We start from the raw sequence: 23,422 nt of genomic DNA, 5'->3' as shown, positions 1-23,422 counted from the left end.
AAGAGAGGAAGTGTACCCAATTTTGCCTGTGCCCAGTTCTTCTATACCAGGATAAGCTACAGCACTGCATTTTGTAGTTGAATCCATTTTGTAGTTGGATCGTGGTCATACCCAACACTGAAGTGTTACCTCTGGTTTCATTTGCGCTACAATGGCAGAGTTGAAAAGTTGCTATGGAGACCATATGGCCCACAGGCCCTAAAGCATTTACCAACTACCTGTTTACAGAAAAGTCTTGCAGATCCTTGTTCTACTCTATTAGTGCCCCAGGAAATACTGTGTTCTCTAAACTGTTTCATGGGAGAGATATGGTAAGAAATCTGCCTTTGCCCTTGATATGAGCAAGCCCTCCTCTTAGACCACTCAAGTGTTGTTTCCCTGACTCATTGGGCAGTGTTCCCTGCAGGGAAGCTTTGAGGCAGAGATTTGCATGCAGAAAGTTCACTGTGGCACATTCTTAGGCTCAACACCCATGGAGATGTGAAGACAGCAAGGTTGGGCAGAGGGAGAAACTGAGCTGTGATGTGGTTGCAGTGAAGGCTTAGCACATCTCATGAGGAGCTCTGAAGCAGGGATGGCCTTCAGCATTGTTTCAAATTGAGAAAGGGGGCCAGCCACGTCTTTAAAACCCACATTGACCAGTCAGTCACACAACATGCTGGTGCTAACAAGGGGACATGACCTTGAGCAAGGCAGCTCTCCCAATTGGGCCATTTCCAGGGAAAGGACACCACCTCCTGAGCCACTGGCTAACAATATTCTCATCAACTTGGAGAATGTCCCTTGGGCAGAATTGGGGGCCACTGCAGCATCCACTCATCGGACTCTCAGAGATCAATGTTCATGACCTGTTGAAGACTTTATAATGACCTCTGAGTTTTAATCTTTCTGATTTTTTTTTTTTAAGTATCTAGTTTCTGGATTCAGATCCTTTCTTTCTTGGGGATGAGTGTACATATCTGAGAAAACAAGATAGCGCCTTTGCTTATGCCTGTCTTCTTGCTTGCAGAGTGCAGAGCTTGCTTTCACAAGCAGTGCTTCCGGTCCTCTGAGTGCCCCCGGTGTGCGAGGATCACAGCTAGGAGAAGACTTTTGAAAAGTTTGCCCTCTGCAGCGACATGATGCCCCAGTACTATGAAAAAGATTGTTCAACACGCCTATGACAACACCAATCTGTTATTGATAACATTATTTTAGATATTGAGTATTATATATTAAGAAGAAAAATGGTCAATATTCTCTTTATTATATCTTTAGTATTTTAAAACAATGCAGATTTGTTGTCATTAAGCAAAGGGTTGTTACTGGCAGTTTTGTTTACAAATAAACACTGATACTATTTATTTTAAGAGTTTTTTATACTAATAATGTATTTGCATAGTTGTATTTAACTAATTTTGGAGCTTTTTTTTTTATGAATTTTAACTTAGATGATGAATTACTCCATTCTTCCTGTAAAGCTGTTTGTGAAATGGATTGATACTTTCACTGAATAAAAATACAACCAAAAATACCTTTGCTTAAGCTTTTATTTTGGCTTAAATACCATTTTGTATTGTATCAGTCTTACAAACTTTATTTCAGGGTTTGTATAGAGAGTATACATTACTTCTGCTGTTACCTCTATTTCAAGATGAGTTTGAGTTGCTTAATTGCCTGTGGAGATGCTCTTTGAATCATTGGCCACTAGATGGCGCTCCTTCAGATGGCTCAAATCAAAAGTTTTTTGTCATTTCTTCAACACACTCAGCCAAGGGTTGCATGTGTGAGTAGAACTTTATCCCTGCCCTTTAGGATGTTGTCTCATAGGTATAAAGTTGAGCATAAGATATTTGAAGACAAAAATAAGGTGTGAGAAAATATTACTAGTAACAATGTGATAAAGTAGTACAAATTGTTCCCTAACCCCATCCAGTCCCGTGTGTGTGAGTGAGTGTGTGTGTATGTGTGTGTGTGTATGTTTGTGTGTTTTATTCAGTTGGATAATATTGAGCACATTAAAGAAATTAGTATGTCCTATCAATGTGGTGTTTTCTCAACCTGTCATTTGTTTTCCCATCCTGATGCCTCTGCCAGATCTTTGCTCCCATTTATTATTTAAGCCGTGTCTCTTTTAAAAAGAAATATTATTACATGGGATGAGATAAATAAAAAAATATTTTATTCCTACCCAGAGCTTATAGTCTATGTTACGAATCAAGGGTCAGAGTGGAATGTTGATATTCCTTATAACAGCTCTATGAGGTTCATGTCAATATCTCCATTTTGCAATAAGGAAACTGCAGCTTCAAACAGAGAAATAATGCACCTAGGTCCCCATAATTAGTGCATGGGATTGGTGGGATTGGCATTTTACTTGGCTTGCCTCCAAAGCCATGTTCCTACTTCTGTATTATCCTTTTGGGATAATATGAGCAAAACAACTTTAACTTGTAAGTTTTGCTTCGATCTAGTTAGTGGCATTGGGCTGAGTGGTTTCTCACATTGCCTTGCACTGATTTGAGGAAGTTGCTGTGGCTTATGCATTGCTTGAAGGTGTCTGTGTTCTGGTGCTGTGTCTATAAGGCACCGATGAGTGCGTATATGACACAACTTTGATGTTGAGGAAGAGGGCACAGCAACTCTCAGGAAGTGATGCTTTTGATTTCTTTATTTTGAGCAAGAATGAACCAATTTAAATAACCATTGTATGGATTTGGCTGAGACAGGTGCCTCCCCATTATGGTCACAAAGTCTCCTTCCCAGGAAGGTGCCTGTTTGAACAGAAAAGTGGCTTCAGCTCGCATGCAACACCCTGCAAAGAAGTAATTAGTTGTGACATATATTGCTCTTTAATACATTTACTCCTTACATGGTTTTTCCATGCTACTTTTCTTTGGCCTCCAGAAAGAAGATGAAGATTTGATCTTTCTCATCAGACTGTCACCCACTGAGAGACATTGAGTTGCAGTGCTGTGATCCCAATGATTAATTTTATGCCCTCACTTAGGAAATTCCAGTAACTTGTTCTTTGTAGCCATGACTCTCAGCTGCAGGTAAGTGTTATATGAGGGGAGAGTATAAAGGGAGTGAGAGTGGTGAGGTATCCCAAAGATGTTTTGGTATGTTGAATTATTGGATTGATTCTCAGATCTGTTACTTCCTACCTATGTGACTCTTGGCAAGCTACTTAAATGATCTGAATCTCTGCTTGTAAAATTGGGTATAATAACTGTCTGCAGGCTTAGAAATGAAAAAGAAGCACCCAGTAGAAGGCCTAGTACAAGCAGGCAAATTAAAAACTGAATTATGTGCTAAGACCGGTTTGGCTCAATGGATAGAGCATCGGCTTGGAGACTGAAGGGTCCCGGGTTCGATTCCGGCCAAGGGCATGTACGTTGGTTGTGGGCACATCCCCGGTAGGGGATGTGCAAGAGGCAGCTGGTTGATGTTTCTCTCTCATCGATGTTTCTAGCTCTCTATCTCTCTCCCTTCCTCTCTGTAAAAAAAAATCAATAAAATATATATTTTTTAAAAAAACACACTGAATTATGCCACCTATTCAATATCTTTGTATAAGTTACTCTCTGATTCTAAATTTAACATGAGAGTGAGAACATTGAATAATACTATTAATGGGTTGTGTCTCCTCCCCCCACCCCCAAAAAAAAGAAATGTTGAAGTTATAACTTCAGGTACCTTAAGTGTGATCTTATTTGGAAATTGAGTGTTTAAAGATGAATTAAGATGAGGTAATACTGGATTTGGGTGGATCCTTATCCAATAACTGGTATTCTCATAACAAGAGGGAAATTTGGAAAGAGATATAGTCGGAAATCACAGGGAGAATACCATGTGAAAAGTGACAGAGATTGGGGTGATATGTCTATAAGCCAAGGAACATCAAGGATTTCTGGCCACCAGCAAAAGCAAGGAGAGAGGCACAGAGTAGATTCTCCCTCAGAGCCTCCAGAAGGAACCAATTCCACTGACACCTTGATTTAGGACTTCTAGCATCCACAGCTGTGAGAGAATTCATTCCTGCTGTGCTAAACACTCAGTTTGTTAAGAAACTTTTGGTAATACATCTACCATTTGGAGTCATTAGGTCAATGATGATTAAGTAGCCTGTGTAAAAGAACTGGTGTGCTGAAAGAGGCATTATCAAGTATTAGACCTCATACCTTCAGGCATCAAGACACAGAAAATGGATTTAAAATATAACATAAAAGACTATACTATCTATATAGGGTGAGGCAAAAATAGGTTTATAGTTTTTTTGGATGGAAAATAATACAATAATTAATAAATAATAACAAAAATAACTGTGTTTCACATACTCACAATTATAAAACTACTTTTGCCCCATCGTGTAGATTAGTGGATGTCTATATAGACAGAAATCCCCAAAATAGAGCATTAGCAACTAAATACTACTGCCTCGTTTACCTCAGCTGTTCAGTGTTGGAGAGGGCTGCTTACCCTCAGGTTTTAGGAGACAGCCGTGAATTTGGAAGGTAGTGGTTTGAATCATGGTGAAGGAAGAGGATGCTCACTGTTACCTCACAAATTGAAAGACAGATGAAACCATCTTAATATTCAGCTGTAATAGAAACTGAGATATATCTTAAAATAAATCCTAAGAACCTGATTATGAGTGTTAAGAACACCCTCCTCTTCTCTTGTCTGCACAGGGTTGAAGTGGGATTGGTGCTGAGAAGCAAGGGCGCCTGTACCTGCCCCATGCTGTCCTCACTGGTGAACCCACTCATGGGCATCTGCATAAAACAGAGGACAGGTTCTTAGGCCCCTCCTCATTCCAGCTTCATGTAGAGGACCTCAGAGGGTGAGAGAGGCTGTTGAATAGATGGTGTCATGATATCCTGGAATAACTGCCGGTGAACAAATGTGGGCAGGTCACTTTTGCAGCCCTTAGTTGTAGGTGTCTGTAGTATACAATCCTAGGGGATAGGAAGCCAGTCAAGAACAAGACTCCATTTTCAAACTAAGTCTGAGGTATCACTGGGATTATCCATCAGGTGGAGGGAAGATCTGTGGAGAAAGATCTATGCAGAAGCCATGAAGGAGGTAACTAAGATATCTGTCAAAGTATAGGCTCCAGCTGGAGGTTGAGGAGGCACCAAATAGTAAGTCAGCAGTGCTGTCATCCAGCCCTGGGCATGGGGAACAAGGTATGGACTCTGCAATCAAGGTGCTCACTGCAGGAGCTGGCAGGAGCAGGGTGACAGGTAAAGTAAATAGAAGTCACAGTGTATATTTTCTGAGGAAAGGGGAGGAGAGGGGAGGGGAGGAGATGAGAGGAGAACAGAGGGGAGGGGAAGGACTCCAGGAAGAGCAGCACAGAGGCAGTGTGGTGGGTAACAGGCTTCTCTGGGGAAGGCTGAGTAGACCAGCATAGAACTGAGGGGTTTGCTGGGAATGAAGCTGGAAAGGTTAGCAGAGCCTTTGACATGGAGCCCAGTGATATGGGGGTAGTGGGGGGAGTGGGGTTGGACTCTTTTTGAAGAAATTTGAAGAAGAGATGGGCACAACTCAACTTCCACTCAAGGAAGAAAATACTGAGTGCAGCTGTAGGATGGATCACAGCAGGGAATGGAGACTGGAGATGGAGGGCTGTCACAGAGGAAACAGAAAGGGAGGGATGTTTGGAAAAGCGGAGCGATGGGGAGAGGACTAGGGTGAAATGATTGAGGCATTCATCTTAGGTGTAAAATTCAAGGGAAACCCCCAAACTCCGTATTTAATAAAAGCCATGTTTTCATACAAATTTTTAAATTAATGTAAAAAAATATCCTCCTATATAATAAAAGGGTAATATGCAAATTGTCCCCTCAACTAGGAGTTCGGGTGGGGGGGGGGGGAGGAGGGAGCAGCTGACTTTCCTTGGTCCTTCTCCCCACCAGTTGGCCTCGATCGGGGTGGGCCAGTTGGGCCCACCCATGTACAAATTTGTACAGCAGGCCTCTAGTCAATGAGAAAATCTCAAAATTTCAAATAAAGACAGGATTCTACCGTCCACTAGCCCAATTTGGCCTTATTCATCTCATCCAAATCCCAGCCTGTAGGAAAGACACTGAGGAGACACAGTACCTGCAAGTTGAGCCTGGAGGGGTGGGGAGGCTTGCAAGTGAAAGTCCTAGAAGATAAGGGAGGCTGTGAAGCCATCTAGGAAGAAGGTAGCATTGTTAACTAAGAAAGGGACACACCTGAGAAAGAGGTTAGAGCTAACACTGAGCCCTCTGTGAGAAAGCTTGACAATCCACTAAGAATGAGAGTTTGGGAGAATAACAGGTGCCAGAGCTCCTGAGTTGGGATAGAGAGGGGAGCTGGGGGGGCAGGGGGGGGGGGGCGGGGGAAAGAAAGCCTTGGTTCACCTTCAGGGGCTAGATAATCCAGTGGAGGAGAAAGGGAGGGGCCTGTGTCAGAGGCTCAGAGAGAAGAGACTCACCACTAACATTTGTGGAGGCTATCCAGGAAAACAAATGCAGCTCACATACAATATAGCTCAATAGTTAAAAATTAAAGTATGATATATCCTCTTACCATGATGAATATATTCTCATCAGGACCCAGGAGGACAAGTTTGAATTTTAAATTCTCAGAACCCTGGTGCTCTGCTCTGGTATGATGGTTCAGGGATAGCTGGTGATGGGCTGGGCCTGCCCCTTTTCTCTTGTCACCTCTGGCTCCATACCACAAGCAGCTGTGCTTGGCTGCCTATTGATCTCAGGGGGCAGTAAAGTTCACCTTTAGGAGATTGTGTCATTTGAAAGACCGTGAATGGTCTTTCTCTATTGCTAGTGGGAATGGGGTTCTTATGATAGCTCGAGATAAAGAATTTTCTCAGACTTGTACATGAGAATGAGTGATTTTTATTTGTGTGGAATTATATCTCTGGTTTTCCAAAGTCCCAATTAAGAGAAATAATCGAGTCCTGGAAGATATGCAGCTGGAGATTCAGCAGATCTAGAAGCAAAACCAGTGTCCAAAGTTTCTGTTCCATGGTGGAACAGAAAGCAGGCTGGTTATAGTCCATTAGTCCATTGTTTGGGGTCCACATGGCCATGAGCCATGCCGGCAAATGCAGGGGTGTGAGAGCCTGTAAGCCAGGAGTGCAAGAGAGCAAGAGCGTGAACTCTTTTGTATAGAAGTTTAAATACCAAATCTTCCCAGGCTTGTCGTGCCATGCATACTCTGGCCAAGGACCTGTTCCCAGGTATGACTTGCAGGTAAGTACCTCGCCTGTTTAACCCAGACTTTATGGGGCATACTTCTATTTTTCCCCTGTCTAGTCCCTTCCCCCCAGGATCCATGGAGAATAGACTGACCTGAGGAGTGTTAACTGCAGCTTCCTGGCAAAGCTGCACAAATAGCATGCCTATATATTTGGACTTCTCTTGGTTTCTTTCTAATTATTCATAATTGAGTTGTTACAACTGTATCGATTGGAGCAATGGGAAGGTCCTGAGCAACTCCTGTAAGTGGTCTGGGCCATTGGGTAGGGCATTATGTAATACTCAGAGCATTGTCTAAAAAGGAGGGTGTGGATTTGGTTTGAGCATGTCCACTTGGCTTTTGTCGCATCACCTATGGGGGGAGTGGGGGAGGGCATAACCAGAGGAAGGTCACAGTAGGACCTGAATTTTAGGATCTAAGGGCACACTAACCCCAGGCAGGGGCTAGGCTAGGGAAAGAGCAGGAGCTAAAGGCAGGAACACCGTGAGATGAGAGTGAGGGTGAAGAGATACTTGGAGGCACAGGGAGGAGCCCAAAAATGTACAGAGAAAAGTACAAAATTTGTCTTAACTCTATGTTCAGTCTCTTAAGATCTCAGTCCCCCTAAGATAGGAGAGCTTCCCCTAAATGTCTGAGGAAGTGGTGGACTTGTTTTCTCAGTTTGACGTTGAGGTTTTTCCAAATGTGTATGCCGTCTGCCTACTCTGACGTCACTCATGGGAGCATTATTTTGATATAAAATTTTTAGACTGGAACCAGGATTCTTTATCCATTAGAGTCTCAGGATGAATCCATGGACAGAGGGTAGTATAGCAAAGGAGATTTATTGAAGAACAAGTATAGATTCCCATGTGGGGAGAGGCAAGGAGTCCCACATAATGGACTCTCATGTAGGGAGGGGGAAAGGGTCCCGCCAACTTCCTGTTTCCACAGTTTATAAAAGCTGCAGTTCCTGTGTCCTGATATCCCCTCTGATTTGTCAATATTCCCTTTTGAATTGGTTACTATAGTAACTCCTGATGAGACTGTAGAGTAGAGCATTAACAGTCACTGGCAAGGGGCACAGCCTGAGGTCCCTCAGCCTGGCACCGGGGTGGGGGTGTGGCCTCAGGTTCTCCAGCCCGATGCCAGGGTAGGGAGTGCAGCCTCAGGTCCCCAGCCCAGCACCAGGGCTGGGTCGTGGCCTGAAGCCCCCTGTCAAGCCCCACCAGGCTGGGGGCACAGTCTCAGGTCCCTGCTGATTGCTCATTAAGGCTCATTAAGGGAACTCAGCCTCCACTGTGAACACAGCCATCTTGTGTTACAGAATCCCTGTCTCTGCTATGGGCACAGCCATCTTGTTATGGTGTGATGGTCAATTTGCATATTCCTTCTTTATTAGATAGGATGAGATATAGCACCCACTCTGCAGCGTTATGATGATAATATAAGATTATTAAAGTGAAAGTGCTATAATGTAAAATAGTATAGAGAGGTAACTTAGAATAATTACTCTTTTCTGGTGCTAATATCCATAAAAACCTAAAGATTTCCACCCTCAAGGTGGAATTTCTATTGGCTTTCTTGAGAGTCATTTTCCAACCAGTCTTCTTTCATTGTCAGAGCCAGGATCAGGCCCCATCTTTAGATAAGAGAACTGGTTGTGGGCAGTGACACAGATCTGTTAGAGTTGTCAGATTTAGCAAATAAAAATATAGAATCCTCCAGTAAAATTTGAATCATATGTAATAAAGAGGGGATATGCTAATTGACCCTCACACCATCATAAAAATGGCAGCACCCACAGTCAACAATGAGCAATGGGCAGTGGCAGCTCATCCCAGGCTAACCTCCTGAACCTGTCTCCAAGGCCCCCAACTCTCTAACTTCCCAATTAGCCAAGGCAGCCCAACCTAGGCTTTCCTGTTACTTCTTCTATGCCATTCCTTGTTTCACTGCTTTAAGTATATTTTTGCTGTGGTCAATAAATTCTTACTTCTCTAGACTTTGTTTCTTGATTAAAATCTTTCCCTCAAAAAACAAATAAACAAAAAACACAAGGTCTCATCATCTCCCTAGGAACAATGGCAATGGGAGAATTAAGGTTTCAGATGAAATCAAGGCTGCCAATCAGCTGATCTTAGAGAGATTATCCTGAATAATTCATTGTGATTACATTGGGTGTGCCCAATGTAATCATAAGGTTCCTTATATAAGAGGGAGATAGGAGAGGAAGAATCAAAGATGGCAGTATGAGGAACATTGACATTGCTGGCTTTGAGGATAGAGGAATGAGACCATGAGCCAAAGAAAGTAGGTGGCCTCTAGAAGCTGGAAAAGACAAGAAAATGTACTCTCCCCTTAGAACCTCCAGAAAGAACACAGCCTAGCTGACACCTTGACTTTAACCCATTTCAGACTTCAAACCTCCAGAACTGTAATATCTTTTTCTAAGATAATGTTTGTGTTACTTTAAGCCACTGTTTTGTGGTAATTTGTTACAGAAACCGTAGGAAATGAGTACACCTTTCATCTGAACATTGTTCCTGCTGTCCTTGAGCAATCTTTACATCACCTTTAGGGAGTTACAGCTTTTTGAAGGACACACCTCTGCTCTGACACAAATCTGCTAAAGCAGGAAGGCTGCTTCTTTTGAGACTTGCCTATCTCCCCCAGTTTCTCAATTTCTTTAGCTATGCTGGTTAGTGCGAATAAAAATCTATGGTTTGCATTTGGGTGCAATCACGCTTGGAAATTTAATTTTATTCTACAATAGCTGGTAATCTGATTTTTCTTTGTCTCTTCTCGGATCATAGACTATTTAAAGTTTCAGTCTTTCCAGAAAGCACTGCCCTCTGGCAATGTGTCAGATGCCAGGAAAGGGTTGAGAGAGAGGCAACAATGAGGTGTTTCGGTGCCCGGAAGTGGTGACAGACGGTTTGTGGTTTCTGCCCCTTGTAACACCCACCATCCTGTCTGATGCAACCCTTCTGATGCAGTATGAAAAGCACTGTAACAGGAGCAAACTCTGGTTTGACCTACTTCCTCAAGCTTGAACGCAGGCACTTGATAGCTACATATTCATTAAGTTGCATAAAATTCTCAGCATGTGAAGACACAAAACATGACCATTCCAGTGATGAATTTATTCAAGAGGAGAAAAAGCAGAGTGAGGAACAAACTGGATTTGGCACAGATGTGCTCATGTGCTTCCAATCACTTGGGGCTGCAGCTCTCAGCTTCTCTGGTGATGCTGATGGTGGTGCTGACACACTGGCTGCAGAGAAGAACAGAGCAAACTTCTTTCTGGATTCTGAGTAAAGAAGCCAGTCCTATTTTTGGAACAAACTGTAGAAGTGTCAGATCTTTTCAGCAGCAACCTTGTCTAATTTTTTTCTTTACTTAAAAACAAAACAAAACAAAACAAAACAAAACTAAAGCTGGCTCTAGGTAAAGTAGTGAAACATTTACCCAGTTTTGTGTAATTTATGCCATTTTTATTCCCCACAAAATTCAGAAGTATTACATAACTGAACCATTAGAAAACAGGGAATTTTAAATAAAGGCAATTCAAATAACTACAATAAGGCACCATTTTTTTTCTGAAACATGGGATTCAGAGAGCGGATCTCCTCTTTGTGGGTTCTTGCCTCACAAAGTTTGAAGAATAAAATTCTAGGACTAAAAGGACTTGTTAGTAAAAGGGTGGAAATTTATTGGATGCAAATACAGACTCCCCTATAGGGAGGGATTCCCATGGGGGTAACCCACTAAGCCCCTTTTTCTAAAGCTTATAAATGCTGTATTTCTTTGTCTCTTCATGCTCCCTTCTAATTGGACCCCTTCCCCATTTTATGGCCCTGTGCTTTTCTAATTGGTCACTCTTTTGCAGAATATCAGCTTCAAAGTCCAAAACCCAAATGGTGTCCTTTCTTCCTCTCCCCCTTGTAATATTTCTCTATCTCCTGTGAACATGTTTCCCTTCTTTCCAGCATCTGTGGATATTTCTCTATCCTCTGTGAAAATGTTTCCTTTTCCCCCTATACTCTGTGACTTTTCTTTATGCTCTGTGAATGTATGCTTTCCTCTCCCCTTATCCTATGGAACTTTTCTATTCTCTGTGAATGTATAGCTACATATTCATTAAGTTGCCCCCAATTCCGCCCCCACCCCCACCCCCCGCCGCCCTGTCGGTCTGCTCACCCCCAACTACCCTCTTTCTGGCAGCTCTAAGCTCTCATCTATGCATTCTTCCCCCATGGACCCTCTTTATTCCTAAAACTCCCTAAGCCTGCCTAGTTTGGCCCTAAAATTTCTTTCACCTCTATCAAATGATTGAAAATTTTAAAAGGTAATCCTCAGTATTCTGGTGAATGTATTGTGGAAAGTTTCATGTAGCTCTTGCTAGGTTATGTCCATGGGTGGCACACATTTTCCAGAAAGCAAATCGGCTTTCTGTATCAAGACCCTTAAACATACCTATATTTATAACCTAAAATTAGGCTCTTTAGAACCTACCATTTTTTAAATAATTTTTTCAGTTTCCTCACCTGTAAAATAGAAACTATTTCATAGAATGATGTGAGAAATAATAGGTAACTGGCATATAATGTGTGCTTGACAATTCTTAGAAATAGTTATTAATGAAAAAATAAAAGTAATCTTTCCTTCTACCTCCGGCATAGAAATTTGGAGCACTGATAACGCCATGTGCTTGAGCAAACCTAAAATCCAATTTTAGAAAGAGAGCTTTGGGACACTTACTTCCCATTCAGTTCTTTTTTAAAAACAGTATGAATCAATTATCTCACTAGTAGCCGAGTGCACAAAATTGTTCATGGGGGGTGTCCCTCAGCCCAGCCTGCACCCTCTCACAATCTGGGACTGCTGACTCCTAACCGCTCACCTGCCTACTTGCTTGATTGGCCCTAACCACTCCAGCTTGATCACCCCAACTGCCCCCCTGCTGACCTGCTTGCACTCAACTGCCCCCGTGCCAGCCTGCTCACCCACAACTGCCCCCTGCCAAACTGATCACCCCAACTGCCCCCTGCTGGCCTGATGGCCCCCAACTGCTCCCCCCATTGTCTTGCTCACCCTTAATTGCCTCTATCTGGGTCCTGCTACCATGGCTTTGTCCAGAAGGACATCTGGAAGGTCTCCTGGAAAGTCTCCCAGTCTAATTAGCATATTACCCTTTTATTAGTGTAGATACTTTCTGTATTTCAGAGGACTGAATAGCTTAGCTGTCACTCTGCTCAGAGTCTCACAAGGCTCGTGTGATTCATTGGGTCTACCTGGATAATCTTAATGTCAACTGACTAGTAACTTTAAGTCCATTAGCCAAGTCTGTTTTGCAATTTGACAATATATATTTTCAGGATCCCAGGATTAGGGCATATAAAACCTGGGGTGAGGTGGGGTTGTGGTAGAGTTATCATTATTTACCCTACTAGAGTAGGTAATAAAATGCTCATAAATCTTTCTTTATGAAAAATTTAACCAATTAAGGTAAATGTGAAGAGTTTATTTTATTTTTTCACTCAGTTCTGGAAATAGTCTCTTAAAATATCTCAAGGTTATGCAATTTGAAGATAACTATTTAATTCAGACATATTATTTAAAAAAGGTTGAATTTTTTTGACAAAAGAAAACTAAACATGTTATTTTTATGTATTACTTTTGGGCAAACAGTGTTTCCTTAGGGAACATTCTAGTGAGCACTTAGTGCCTGTAATTGTATGTTTAGTGTGGACTTATCAACCTTTTTCAGTGGACACTACTGTAGGACTAGGACCTGGGTCTATTTGAAGGTCTTTGAATAAATAAAAAGGTATTTGAAGACAGAGCCTTTCTGGCCCTAAAGGAAGAGGGATTGAGATGGGCTTTGGCTGGAAATAACTGGACTGTGGTTTAGATGAAAGAAAAGTGGAGCTGTTTGGGAAGGTAGTAAAGACAGTATAAAATAAGAACCTTCTACTCTCAGAGAATAGAGAAGAGAGAGCTGAAAAAAAGGTGGTTATGGAATGGAGACCCAGTTAGCTGGAATCTGAGCAAAAGGGGATGGTCAGAATGGGGAGGGGAGGCTGTCAGGAAAGTGAGAAGATAGTCTGGAGGAACAGGCCCATAGGCTTGTACCAGGTGCCTCTCATGCACCTGGGAACTGTCTTGAATGATGTCTTCATCACTGACCATCAGCCTTCAGGCATGTGGAGACCTCCTTCCCTTCTAATTCTGAGCTGCATGTAGGATAAACCTGGGCTCTAATTGTTCTGTGCCTCCTGAGATGAAAGACTAACTGGATGACCCCAGCAGTGCCACAAAGCCTATGTCTATCCATTTGCCCCGTGCAGTGCAGATACATCCCCACAACACCTCAGGATACCTGAAAACCCAAAAGGAGCCCTTGGGATTGCTGAGAGGAGCTCCTTTCCTGTGCCTGGGCAGGGATCCTGCTGAACTGAATAAGACCTAGACCAGTGGTTACCAGTGTGGGGCACACTCCCCATTGGGGGTGGGGTGCAATTTGGGAATGAGTCATTAATAGTGACTTTTTTGTATTTATTATGGCTCTAGGGGCCTCATGTACAGTATATAAATATGTATTGTGACATATTTATGCATTTCAGATCTCTATTATATGTTTTGAAACTTTATTTTTTATTTTTTCATATCACTTTATATTATTTTTATTTTTTAACAATTTCTTAGTGATTTATTCCTCAGTACTTCAACTATCCTTTTGTTTTTTCTTTTTCTTTTTCATGGATTCCATGTTCTTTGGAAGTTTGTTTAGACCAAGTTAATGGCCTTTTAGGTTTCTTCCACATAAATTGGGGTACACTTTTTATTTTATTTTACTTATTTTTTTTTATTGATTTTTCACAGAGAGAAATGGAGAGGGATAGAGAGCTAGAAACATCGATGAGAGAGAATCATCGATCAGCTGCCTCCTGCACAACCCGTTCAGGGGATGTTCCCGCAACAAATGTACATGCCCTTGACCGGAATCGAACCTGGGACCCTTCAGTCCACAGGCCGACGCTCTATCCACTGAGCCAAACCGGTTTCGGCGAGGGGTTCACTTTTTTAATAATAAGAATTATATGTCGCAGTGGGGGCACCAGAATTTAGAGATGCTTAGGTGGGGCCTGGCCAAAAAATGGTTGAGAATCACTGATCTAGACCCTTAGGCTTGGACAATGTTTATTGGCATCCCCATTACCTTTATAAAGTGATATTGTTTTCCTACTTAAAAACTTACTTATCTTTTACACAGGACATATTATCCACTTTGTCCATGGACAACTACACATAGGTGTAATCCTATTTGCTCTGTAAAATGAAGGGACAGGAGCTAGATCTAGTCATAACAAAACACCCTCTATTATTAGAATGGAATGAACACAATTGGAATCTAAATGCAGGGACATTTAAAGGTTCTTTGAGCTTTGTCAAAAGAACTATTATAGATAATTGGAGGTTTCCTCCTTCATGTATTGTCAAATGACAGGGGAAAAGGAAATTTAAAAGTTCCCATAAGGGCAATTCTTTCTATAATATGATGCATAATATTACAAAGAAGTACCCTTGTCTGGATGCTGTTTCAAGCACTGTTTTCTGAGCCAAGAGAAACTTCACTTAACATCAATTGGAAAGCTGGTGTCTGGGCAGATATTTCCCAATTAGAAAATTACTTTTTGTAGATGTCTCTGTGTCTGCTCTAGGTCTTATGGAGACTATTGATCTGCTTGTTGAGTCAAATTTTGCATTACTACAAATTACTTCTTATATGTTACCATAATTTTTTTTTACTGAGTCATTTCTTTTTTTAAAAAAAATATATTTTATTGATTTTTTACAGAGAAGAAGAGAGAGGGATAGAGAGCCAGAAACATTGATGAGAGAGAATCATCGATCAGCTGCCTATTGCACACCCCCCACTGGGGATGTGCCTGCAACCAAGGTACATGCCCTTGACCGGAATCGAACCCGGGACCCTTCAGTCCGCAAGCTGACGCTCTATCCACTGAGCCAAACCGGTTTCGGCTGAGTCATTTCTTAAATTAAAAGTGTATGACAGAAGTAAAAATGACCCAGGGATCAAAAAGTACAATTTGTAAAAAAAAAAAGTACAATTTATGTGCATCTCTTCTTAGTACAAAGTATTTATACAGCCCATAAGCTAAATGAAATAGAGCCAGTGAAAAATAAAAGAAGAAAATCAAGATATTATTTGTATGGTTTCAAGTAAGCCCATGATTTTCATCAGAGTTTTAAAAATCATGGTAAGTGGCCTGGTTAAGTTTCTGAGGAAAATGCTTATTGACCCCATAAAGTTTCAGCTTAAGGAAATCTAATCATAGTTTTCTGGAGATACCTCTGGCTTCTGGACTTTTAAAAAAACATATTTTATTCATTTTTTACAGAGAGGAAGGAAGAGGGATGGAGAGTTAAAAACATCAAAGAGAGAGAAATATTGATCAGCTGCCTCCTGCACACTCCCTACTGGGTATGTGCCTGCAACCGAGATACATCCCCTTTACTGGAATTGTACCTGAAACCCTTGAGTTTGCAGGCCAATGCTCTGTCCACTGAGCCAAACCATTGAGGGCTGGGATTTTTTTTAAATATATTTTTTATTGATTTCAGAAAGGAAAGAAGAAGGAGAGATAGAAACATCAATGGTGTGAGAGAACCACTAATTGGCTGCCTCCTGCATATCTCTTGGGGAGTCCTTTACTTACTAGGTATTTCCCACTGTGGCTCCCACAAGCTATCATAAAATTAGTTTTGTCCACCTTCTTTCCAAGTTCTGTATAATACTTTGATTTGGAATGTTATGTATAATACCTCAGTTTGGAACTTTATCATTTTATTTTAAGCATCTGGGCCCAAGCTAAAATAGAAACAGAAAGAGTCCCATTTTAGCATGCTGTTATAGTTGTGGTAGTTGATAACCAGCAGCAAACAATAGCTTAGCAACTGAAGAGATGATGTCAAATGCATTATAAAGTGCTAACATTTACTAGTAAACAAGGATAAACTTAGTTTGGTGAGTTATATTGACAAGGATCCAGAGGTAGGTCGGTGCCTAGAAGGTAAAAGTATTTGGATTGATTAGTGATGTTTGCCTTTGAGTGGGGAGCTATGATGATGCAGGGCTTAGAATTTGTTGTTCCAGTAAATTGTGGGGTATTCAATTACAGGTTGTTCCCAGGCTTTATTTGTTTGCTGATTTAGGACACTGAAGTACATGCCCTTGACTGGAATTGAACCTGGGACCCTTCAGTTCCTGGGTCGATCTCTATCTACTAAGCCAAACCAGCTAGATGAGAGTCATTTTTTGATCTATTGAGAATTTATTCAATTGAATAAATTTGTAGAAGGTGCCTAATATGTATAAGGCACTGTGCTAGAAAATACCTTAAAAAACACACAAAACAAAACAGGAAAAGGGCAACTAGTAAACCCTATTTTTAAAAAGAATTTTTAAAAAAAGGATAATCAATTTATTTTGTTTCATTTTTTTATTGGAGTATTATATGAGTACATATCTTACCATTGCCCTCCCCCCATTCCCATACATGCCCTCACCCCCCCCCCAGTGTTTTGTGTCCATTGGTTGTGCTTATATGCATGCATACAAGTCCTTCAGTAAATCTCTTTTCTCCCCCCGACCCCACCTCTTCTTAACCTTCCCACTGTAATTTGACAGTCTGTTTGATGCTTTACTCTCTGTATATATCTTTTTGTTCATCAGTTTATAATGTTCTTTATTATCCACAAATGAGTGAGATCATGTGGTTTAAACAAAAATTAGACACCTAAGAATAAATTTAACCAAAGAGATAAATTAAATAGTACTTGGAAACTATAGGACATTGAAGAAAGAAATAGAGGAAGATACAAACAAGTGGAAACATTATGTTCATGAATTGGAAGAATTAACATAATTAAAACGTCTATACAAACCAAAGAAATCTGTGGATCCAGTGCTATTCTATTAAAATACCAATGGAATATTTCAGAGATCTGGAACAAATATTCCAAAAATTTATATGGAACCAAAAATGACCCCAATTGCTTCAGCAACCTTGAGAAAGGAACAAATTTGGAGGGATTACATTATGTGATATCAAACTATATTAATAAGGTCATTATAATGACAAACAGCCTGCTTCTGGCACAACAATAGGGTTATAGATCAATAGAACAGAACAGAGTCCAGAAATTGACCCATGCCTTTATGGTCAGTTAATATTTGACAAGGAGGCAAAAACATACAATGAGCTAATGGGTTTTCATTAATCCTTCTTAACTAATTATAGTTAAGTATCTTGCAGAATTCTTCAGTATCAATACTATAAATGATGCTGGAAAATTGGATTGATACATGAGAAAGAAAGAAAGAAAGAAAGAAAGAAAGAAAGAAAGAAAGAAAGAAAGAAAGAAAGAAAGAAAGAAAGAAAGAAAGAAAGAAAGAAAGAAAGAAAGGAGAGAGAAAGGAGAAAGAAAGAAGGAAGGAGAAAGAAAGAAGGAAGAAAGGAAGAAAGAGAAAGAAAGAAAGAAAGAAAGAAAGAAAGAAAGAAAGAAAGAAAGAAAGGTAAAGAAACTAGACCACCTGTCTAAACCATACACATGAATAAACTGCATTAAAGATTTAAATGTTAGACTTAGAATCATAAAAATTCTGGAAGAAATCATAGGAAATAAAATTGCAGACATCGCTTGGAGCAATATTTTTGCCTATGTATCTCCTAGGACAAAGGAAACAGGAAAAGAATAAATCAATTATATTACATAAATATAAAAAGCAAAAGACATCAACAAAATGCAAAGCAATCCTACTGCATAGGAGAACATATTTGCCAGTGATACATCCAATAAGGGTTTAATTTCCAAAATAGATAAAGAACTTATGCAACTCAACATCAGGAAGACAAACAATCTAATTAAAAAATGGGCAAAGGGCCTGAATAGACACTTCTTCAAAAAGGACATACAAATGACCAATAGACATATGAAAAAAGCTCAACATCACTAATCATCAGAGTGATATAAATTAAAACTACAATGAGATATCACCTGATACCTGCCAGAATGGCCACCATCGATAAATCAACAAACAAGTGCTGGCAAAAATGTGGAGAAAAGGGAACTATGGAGCACTGTTGGTGGAATACAGACTAGTGCAGCTAATGTGAAAAACAGTATGGAGTTTCCCCCCAAAATTAAAAATGTAATTGCTATTTGACCTAACAATCCTTTTTCTGGGGCTATATCCTAAGAATCCTGGAACACCAATCAAAAATAATATAGATACCCCTGTTGTAGCATTATTTATAGTAACCAAGATCTGGAAACACCCAAATGCCCACCAGTACATGAGTGGATGAAAAAGCTGTGATATTTTTACACAATTGAATACTATACAGCTCGAAAAAAGAAGGGTCTCTACCCTTTGTAACAGCCTGGATTGATCTGGAGATTATTATGCTGAGTGAAATAAACCAGTCATAGCAAAACAAATACCATATCTCACTTATATGTGGTATCTAAAGAAAAAAAATAAATTGATAAACAAAATATAACGAGAAATATGAATACATGGAACAGACCGACAGATCTCAGAGGGAAGAGGTTTGTGGGGGGCTCTTGATAAAATAAGGTGAAGATATTAGCCAAAGCATATACAGTAATGCCCATGGGCACAGACAATGGTAAAGGCCAAGGGAGGGGAGGATCAGGGACTGAGTTAAGGTGGCCCTGGGATAGGGGAGGATGTGGGGAACTACTGCAGCTTTTCTTGGTGGTGGTGTTTCCATTTGCATGGAAATTTCCCCCCAACCCCTCACTTTCATCCTGTGTGAGTCTTGTTCTGAGGAGAGTCTCTTGTAGAAAGCATAAAATTGGGTCATGTTTTTGTATCCATCACATGCCTTTTGATTGGAGTATTTAATCCATTTACATTTAAGGTTATTGATAGGTACTTATTTATTGCCATTTTAATTCTGTATGCCTAGATTTCTTCCTCTATTTCTTCTCATTTTAGCAGTGCCCTTAGCTTTTCTTGCAATGTTGGCTTAGTGATGATAAACTCCTTTAGCCTTTTTGTCTGTGAAGCTCTTTATTTCACCATCTATTTTTGAATGATAGCATTACTGGATATAGTAATATTGGTTTCAGATCCTTGCTATTCATTACCTTGAGTACTTCTAGCTTATAGTTTCTGAAAGAAATCAGTTGATAGCCATATGGGAGCTCCTTTGTAAATAACAAATTCTTTTGCTCTTATTGCCTTTAAAATTCTTTGTCTTTAATTTTTGGCATTTTAATTATGATGCATCTGGGTGTGGGCCTATTTGGATTCTTCTTGCTTGGAACTTTCTGTGCCCCAAATTTGTCTGAAATTTTCCTGCACAGGTTAGGGAAGTTTTCTGCCATTATTTTTTCAAATATGTTCTCTATCACTTGCTCACTTTTTTCCCTTCTGACACACTTATTATGTGAATATTGTTATGTTGCATGTTGTCCCACAGTTCCCTTAAGCTTTCATCTTGTTTTTAATTTTTTTTCTTTTTGGTTCTCTGATTGATTTTTTCTACCCTGTCTTCTAATTAACTGATCCAATCATAAGCTTCCCCTACTCTGCTGTGTATTCCTTCCATTATGTTCTTTATTGGTGCTATGTCATTTTTTATTTTCAACTGTTGTTTTTTCATAGTTACTATATTGTTTCTCATGCTGTTGAGCATCTTTGTCATCATTATTCTGAACTATATCAGATCAATTTTTTATCTTCATTTTATTTATCTCTTATCCTGGATAATTCTCGTATTCTTTCATTTGGGGGTTGTTTTTCTTCTCCCCATTTTGGCTGCCTATTTGGGTTTGTGACTATGTATAAGGTATATTTGCTATGCCTCCCAATCTCTAGAGCAGGACAGTGCTAAATGCTGTTTCTGACTAATTATATTAGGCAAAGACTCAAAGTCTCCAGAGTCCTGCCTCTGCCTACAGACTCATTATATTCTGTCTTGAGTAGCCTCAGGCAATTGTCCACAGGTATGTCAAGAGGTTTTCCAACAGGGTGGGGTAATTGTTTCTCCCTAAAGGGTAATTGTTATTCTCATGCCCTTAATAAGCCTCAGAAACTCCACAGGGTATGGCAAAGTGTTTTCCAATAGGGTGGGACAACTCTCTTCCCCCCAGGCAAAAACTAAAAAGATTTGCTTGAGAAAGATGACTTCTGTGGCATGAGGGAATGCCTTAGCACAAGAAACTGGGTTTCTGCTTTCCAAACTCTTACCTATAGCCTCCCACCATGGTTTCTGCACACCACAACTCCATTCCACTCTGCTCTTCCTCTGCTGGAGTCCAAGGTAAGTGGCTGCACTCTAAATTTTGAGTGTTGGCCCTTTAAGAAGGTGTCTGCATTTCCATCCTTGTCTCCCTGACAGACAGCAACCCTGCTGCTTTTCACAGCCAGATGTTATGTGGACATCTTTCTTAGTTTTGGGGCTCTCTGCTGGGGGTGGGGGAAGCTTGGGGATTATATCTCAGAGTTCTCAGTGGCAACTCCCCACAGCTGAGATATCTCTTTAGAATTTTAGTTACTGTCTGTGGGAGCCTGACCAGCCCTTTTGTGCTTTTGCCCTTCCTACCAGTCTCTATGTGGTTTCCACTTTCCAACTTTGGTTATCAGGGTTCTCTCCAGCTAGTCTTCAGTTTATTATTCAGGATGGTTTTTTTTCCTTGTATTTTAGTTTTAATTCCCTAGTTTATTTTTAATAAACTAGGGAATTAAATAATTTAATTCCCTAGTTTAGTTTTATTTTAAAGTATAGATTCATTATTTAGTCCTGTGAGTGTATCTATGTGAAATTAATTTTTTGTTATTGTTAATCCTCAACTGAAGAGATTTTTTTCCAATTATTTTTAGAGAGAATGGAAAGGAGGGAGGGAAAGAGAGGGAAAAAAATCATTGATGTGAGAGAAACAAATCAATTGGTTGCCTCCTGCTTGTGCCCCTACCAGGGCCAAGGATGAAACCTGCAACCCAGGTATGTGCTCTTAACAGGGAATTGAACCTGTGACCCTTTTGTGTGGAACCCAACGTTCTTACCACCAGCAACACCAGCCAAGGTTGGAAGTAAATTTTTATTCCCAGAAGCAATCTATAATTCAGATGATTGGCACTGGATAAATTTCCATAGAAATGCACAAATGTTGAAAGCTTGGATACATCATGTTGAAGCTACATTAGGCAAAATCCCAACTGATGACTTTGAAATGTTATCAGTTAAAATGGATGCATGAAAAGGCCAGTTTTAAGATAAATCATTTTTGCAGAGGAATATAACATTTATCTTTTTATAGTAAAAATTGTTTGAAATAAATTTTATAGATCTTCATTGAAATTCAAAAATCTTCATTAATCCTTCTTAACTTCCTAACAATCACAAACTTTATTAAGGAGGTAGTACAAAGAAGATTCACAAAAGTATGAGAAGATGCTAAAGTCTTCCATACAGAATCTGTACTCTCAAAGAAATTAATTGGTATTTACATAATGTTTAATGGCTTTTAACGTGGTGGTCAAAAATCATTGTATGATCATCAACTCAGAAACTAGAGTTACTCTTTCACCAGGAACTGTTTTCAAGTACTTCTCTGTAGCAGGAAGAAGAACAGACATGAAACATAACAGGAAGGTGTGTTGCTCCAAAAACATTGCAGGATTGGATGACACGATAACCTTCATCAAACTTAGGACCATAACACCATTCACATGTGGATGTGCTGAAATGAAAAATAACATTAAGTCAATATTTAGTAAATTTCTACTAAAGGAAGGACATTTTGTTGGTGCTATGTAAGAATGTAATAGAAACTATGATTTTTATCATCATTGATTTTACCATATAATGGAGGACCTAAGACAGATACAAGTGAACAATTACAAGTTAGTAGATACGTGTGTATAAAACAACCTGTTTTTTAAAATAAAAAAGTATAGATTCATAGTAAGAAAACACTCTAAAGATAGATCCCAAATGAAAAACAGTAGTTATCTGTGGACAATGTAATCACAGGTAAATCTAAATTTCTTCATAAAGTTTTTCTATAATAAATGTTATTTATATAATTAAAAAATATGTTATTTTAAAAATAGAGGGATTAACATAAAGTAGTATAGAATTAGTGTCCATATATATTTTTAAATGTTCACAAGTCAGTTTTTTTTAAAAGGACATTAACCCATTAGCACATTAACATTGGCACGTGAACAGACTATTCACAGAAGAAACCTGAATATCCAGAGAACATGAGAAGCTTGTCAATCTCATCAGTGATCAGAGAATGAGAACAAACTAGCACAGAAATATCAATCTACAATAATCACATGGGCAAAATTCAAAAGTCAAACAGTGCAAAATTTGATCCGATGAGACCACCAGGGACTATCACAATTTCTTGGTAACATAAATTGGTATGATCATGTTGGAGCGCAATTTGACAATTTCTATGTAAGTTGAAATACTTACTCTCTAACCTAGAGATGCTTGCCAATTTACATAAGGAGATGTGTTTTAAAATCATTATTGTTTATTATTGTAATAGTAAAATTGGAACCAATTCAAGTATTCACCAGCAGGAGAAAGAATGCATAACTTAGAAATATTCAAGCTGAGGAAAACTATACAGAAGTTAAGGAATTAAATTTATATAAAATCAATATGGACAAATCTTAAAAATGTTGAGAATAAAAAACAAGTTGAAGAATGACTTTTTTTTTTTTAATATTTACATGACATGTAAAGCGTGAAGACTACCTATTGGTTAGAAGTTTCTTCTGACATCAAACAATGTTTAATTTATTGCAGATGCCAACTGGGTGTCCTAAAAGTGAATTCAATTAAATTTTGACACTAATTACTGGGAGTAAGTGCCAGACTCCACAGGCTTAAGAGCTCAGTTCTACAATATTGCCCTCACTTAATATACAGTGACCAGTATGGGTTCCCCAGGTTATCCACATTTTTTCTCCACTTGGCTACAAATTAGGGCTTCCGGTGATGCCCCTTTACCAGGTTTGATAATTGGTTATAACAACTCAAGATTCTGGAAAATGCTGTAATTATTATTAGAATTTAATATAAATGATACCAATGAATAGCCAAAGAAAGTTTGGCCTGCAAAG

The 23,422-nt window shown here is 39.6% G+C and overlaps 2 protein-coding genes across 12 annotated transcripts in view; one reads left to right on the top strand and one right to left on the bottom strand.

Annotated features, from left to right (window-relative positions):
• Positions 1 to 1,761, top strand: part of RUBCNL (rubicon like autophagy enhancer) — a 61,505-nt gene extending 59,744 nt beyond the window's left edge. For 6 of the 11 annotated variants that reach the window (XM_084879379.1, XM_084879381.1, XM_084879375.1 and 3 more), the window contains one exon: positions 1,010 to 1,756. In XM_084879379.1, coding sequence (XP_084735505.1) covers positions 1,010 to 1,122 — 113 coding nt within the window. In that variant the 3' untranslated portion in view covers positions 1,123 to 1,756. Of the gene's footprint in view, positions 1 to 1,009 lie in introns of all 11 variants that reach the window. The other 5 variants (XM_084879383.1, XM_084879384.1, XM_084879385.1 and 2 more) reach the window with 4 other exon arrangements.
• Positions 1,762 to 21,863: 20,102 nt separating this feature from the next.
• The window catches only part of LRRC63 (leucine rich repeat containing 63), a gene marked incomplete at both ends in the record, with an annotated part of 80,261 nt that continues 78,702 nt past the window's right edge, over positions 21,864 to 23,422 (bottom strand). Inside the window, one exon of the mRNA XM_084876184.1 lies at positions 21,864 to 22,020. Coding sequence (XP_084732310.1) covers positions 21,864 to 22,020 — 157 coding nt within the window. The remainder of the gene's footprint in view (positions 22,021 to 23,422) is intronic.

The sequence above is a fragment of the Pipistrellus hanaki genome (genome assembly GCF_964339955.1).
Source record: "Pipistrellus hanaki genome assembly, chromosome: 3".
Taxonomy (NCBI): domain Eukaryota; kingdom Metazoa; phylum Chordata; class Mammalia; order Chiroptera; family Vespertilionidae; genus Pipistrellus; species Pipistrellus hanaki.
Note: the sequence above shows the minus strand (reverse complement) of the source record. Positions and strands in the feature narration are given on the sequence as shown.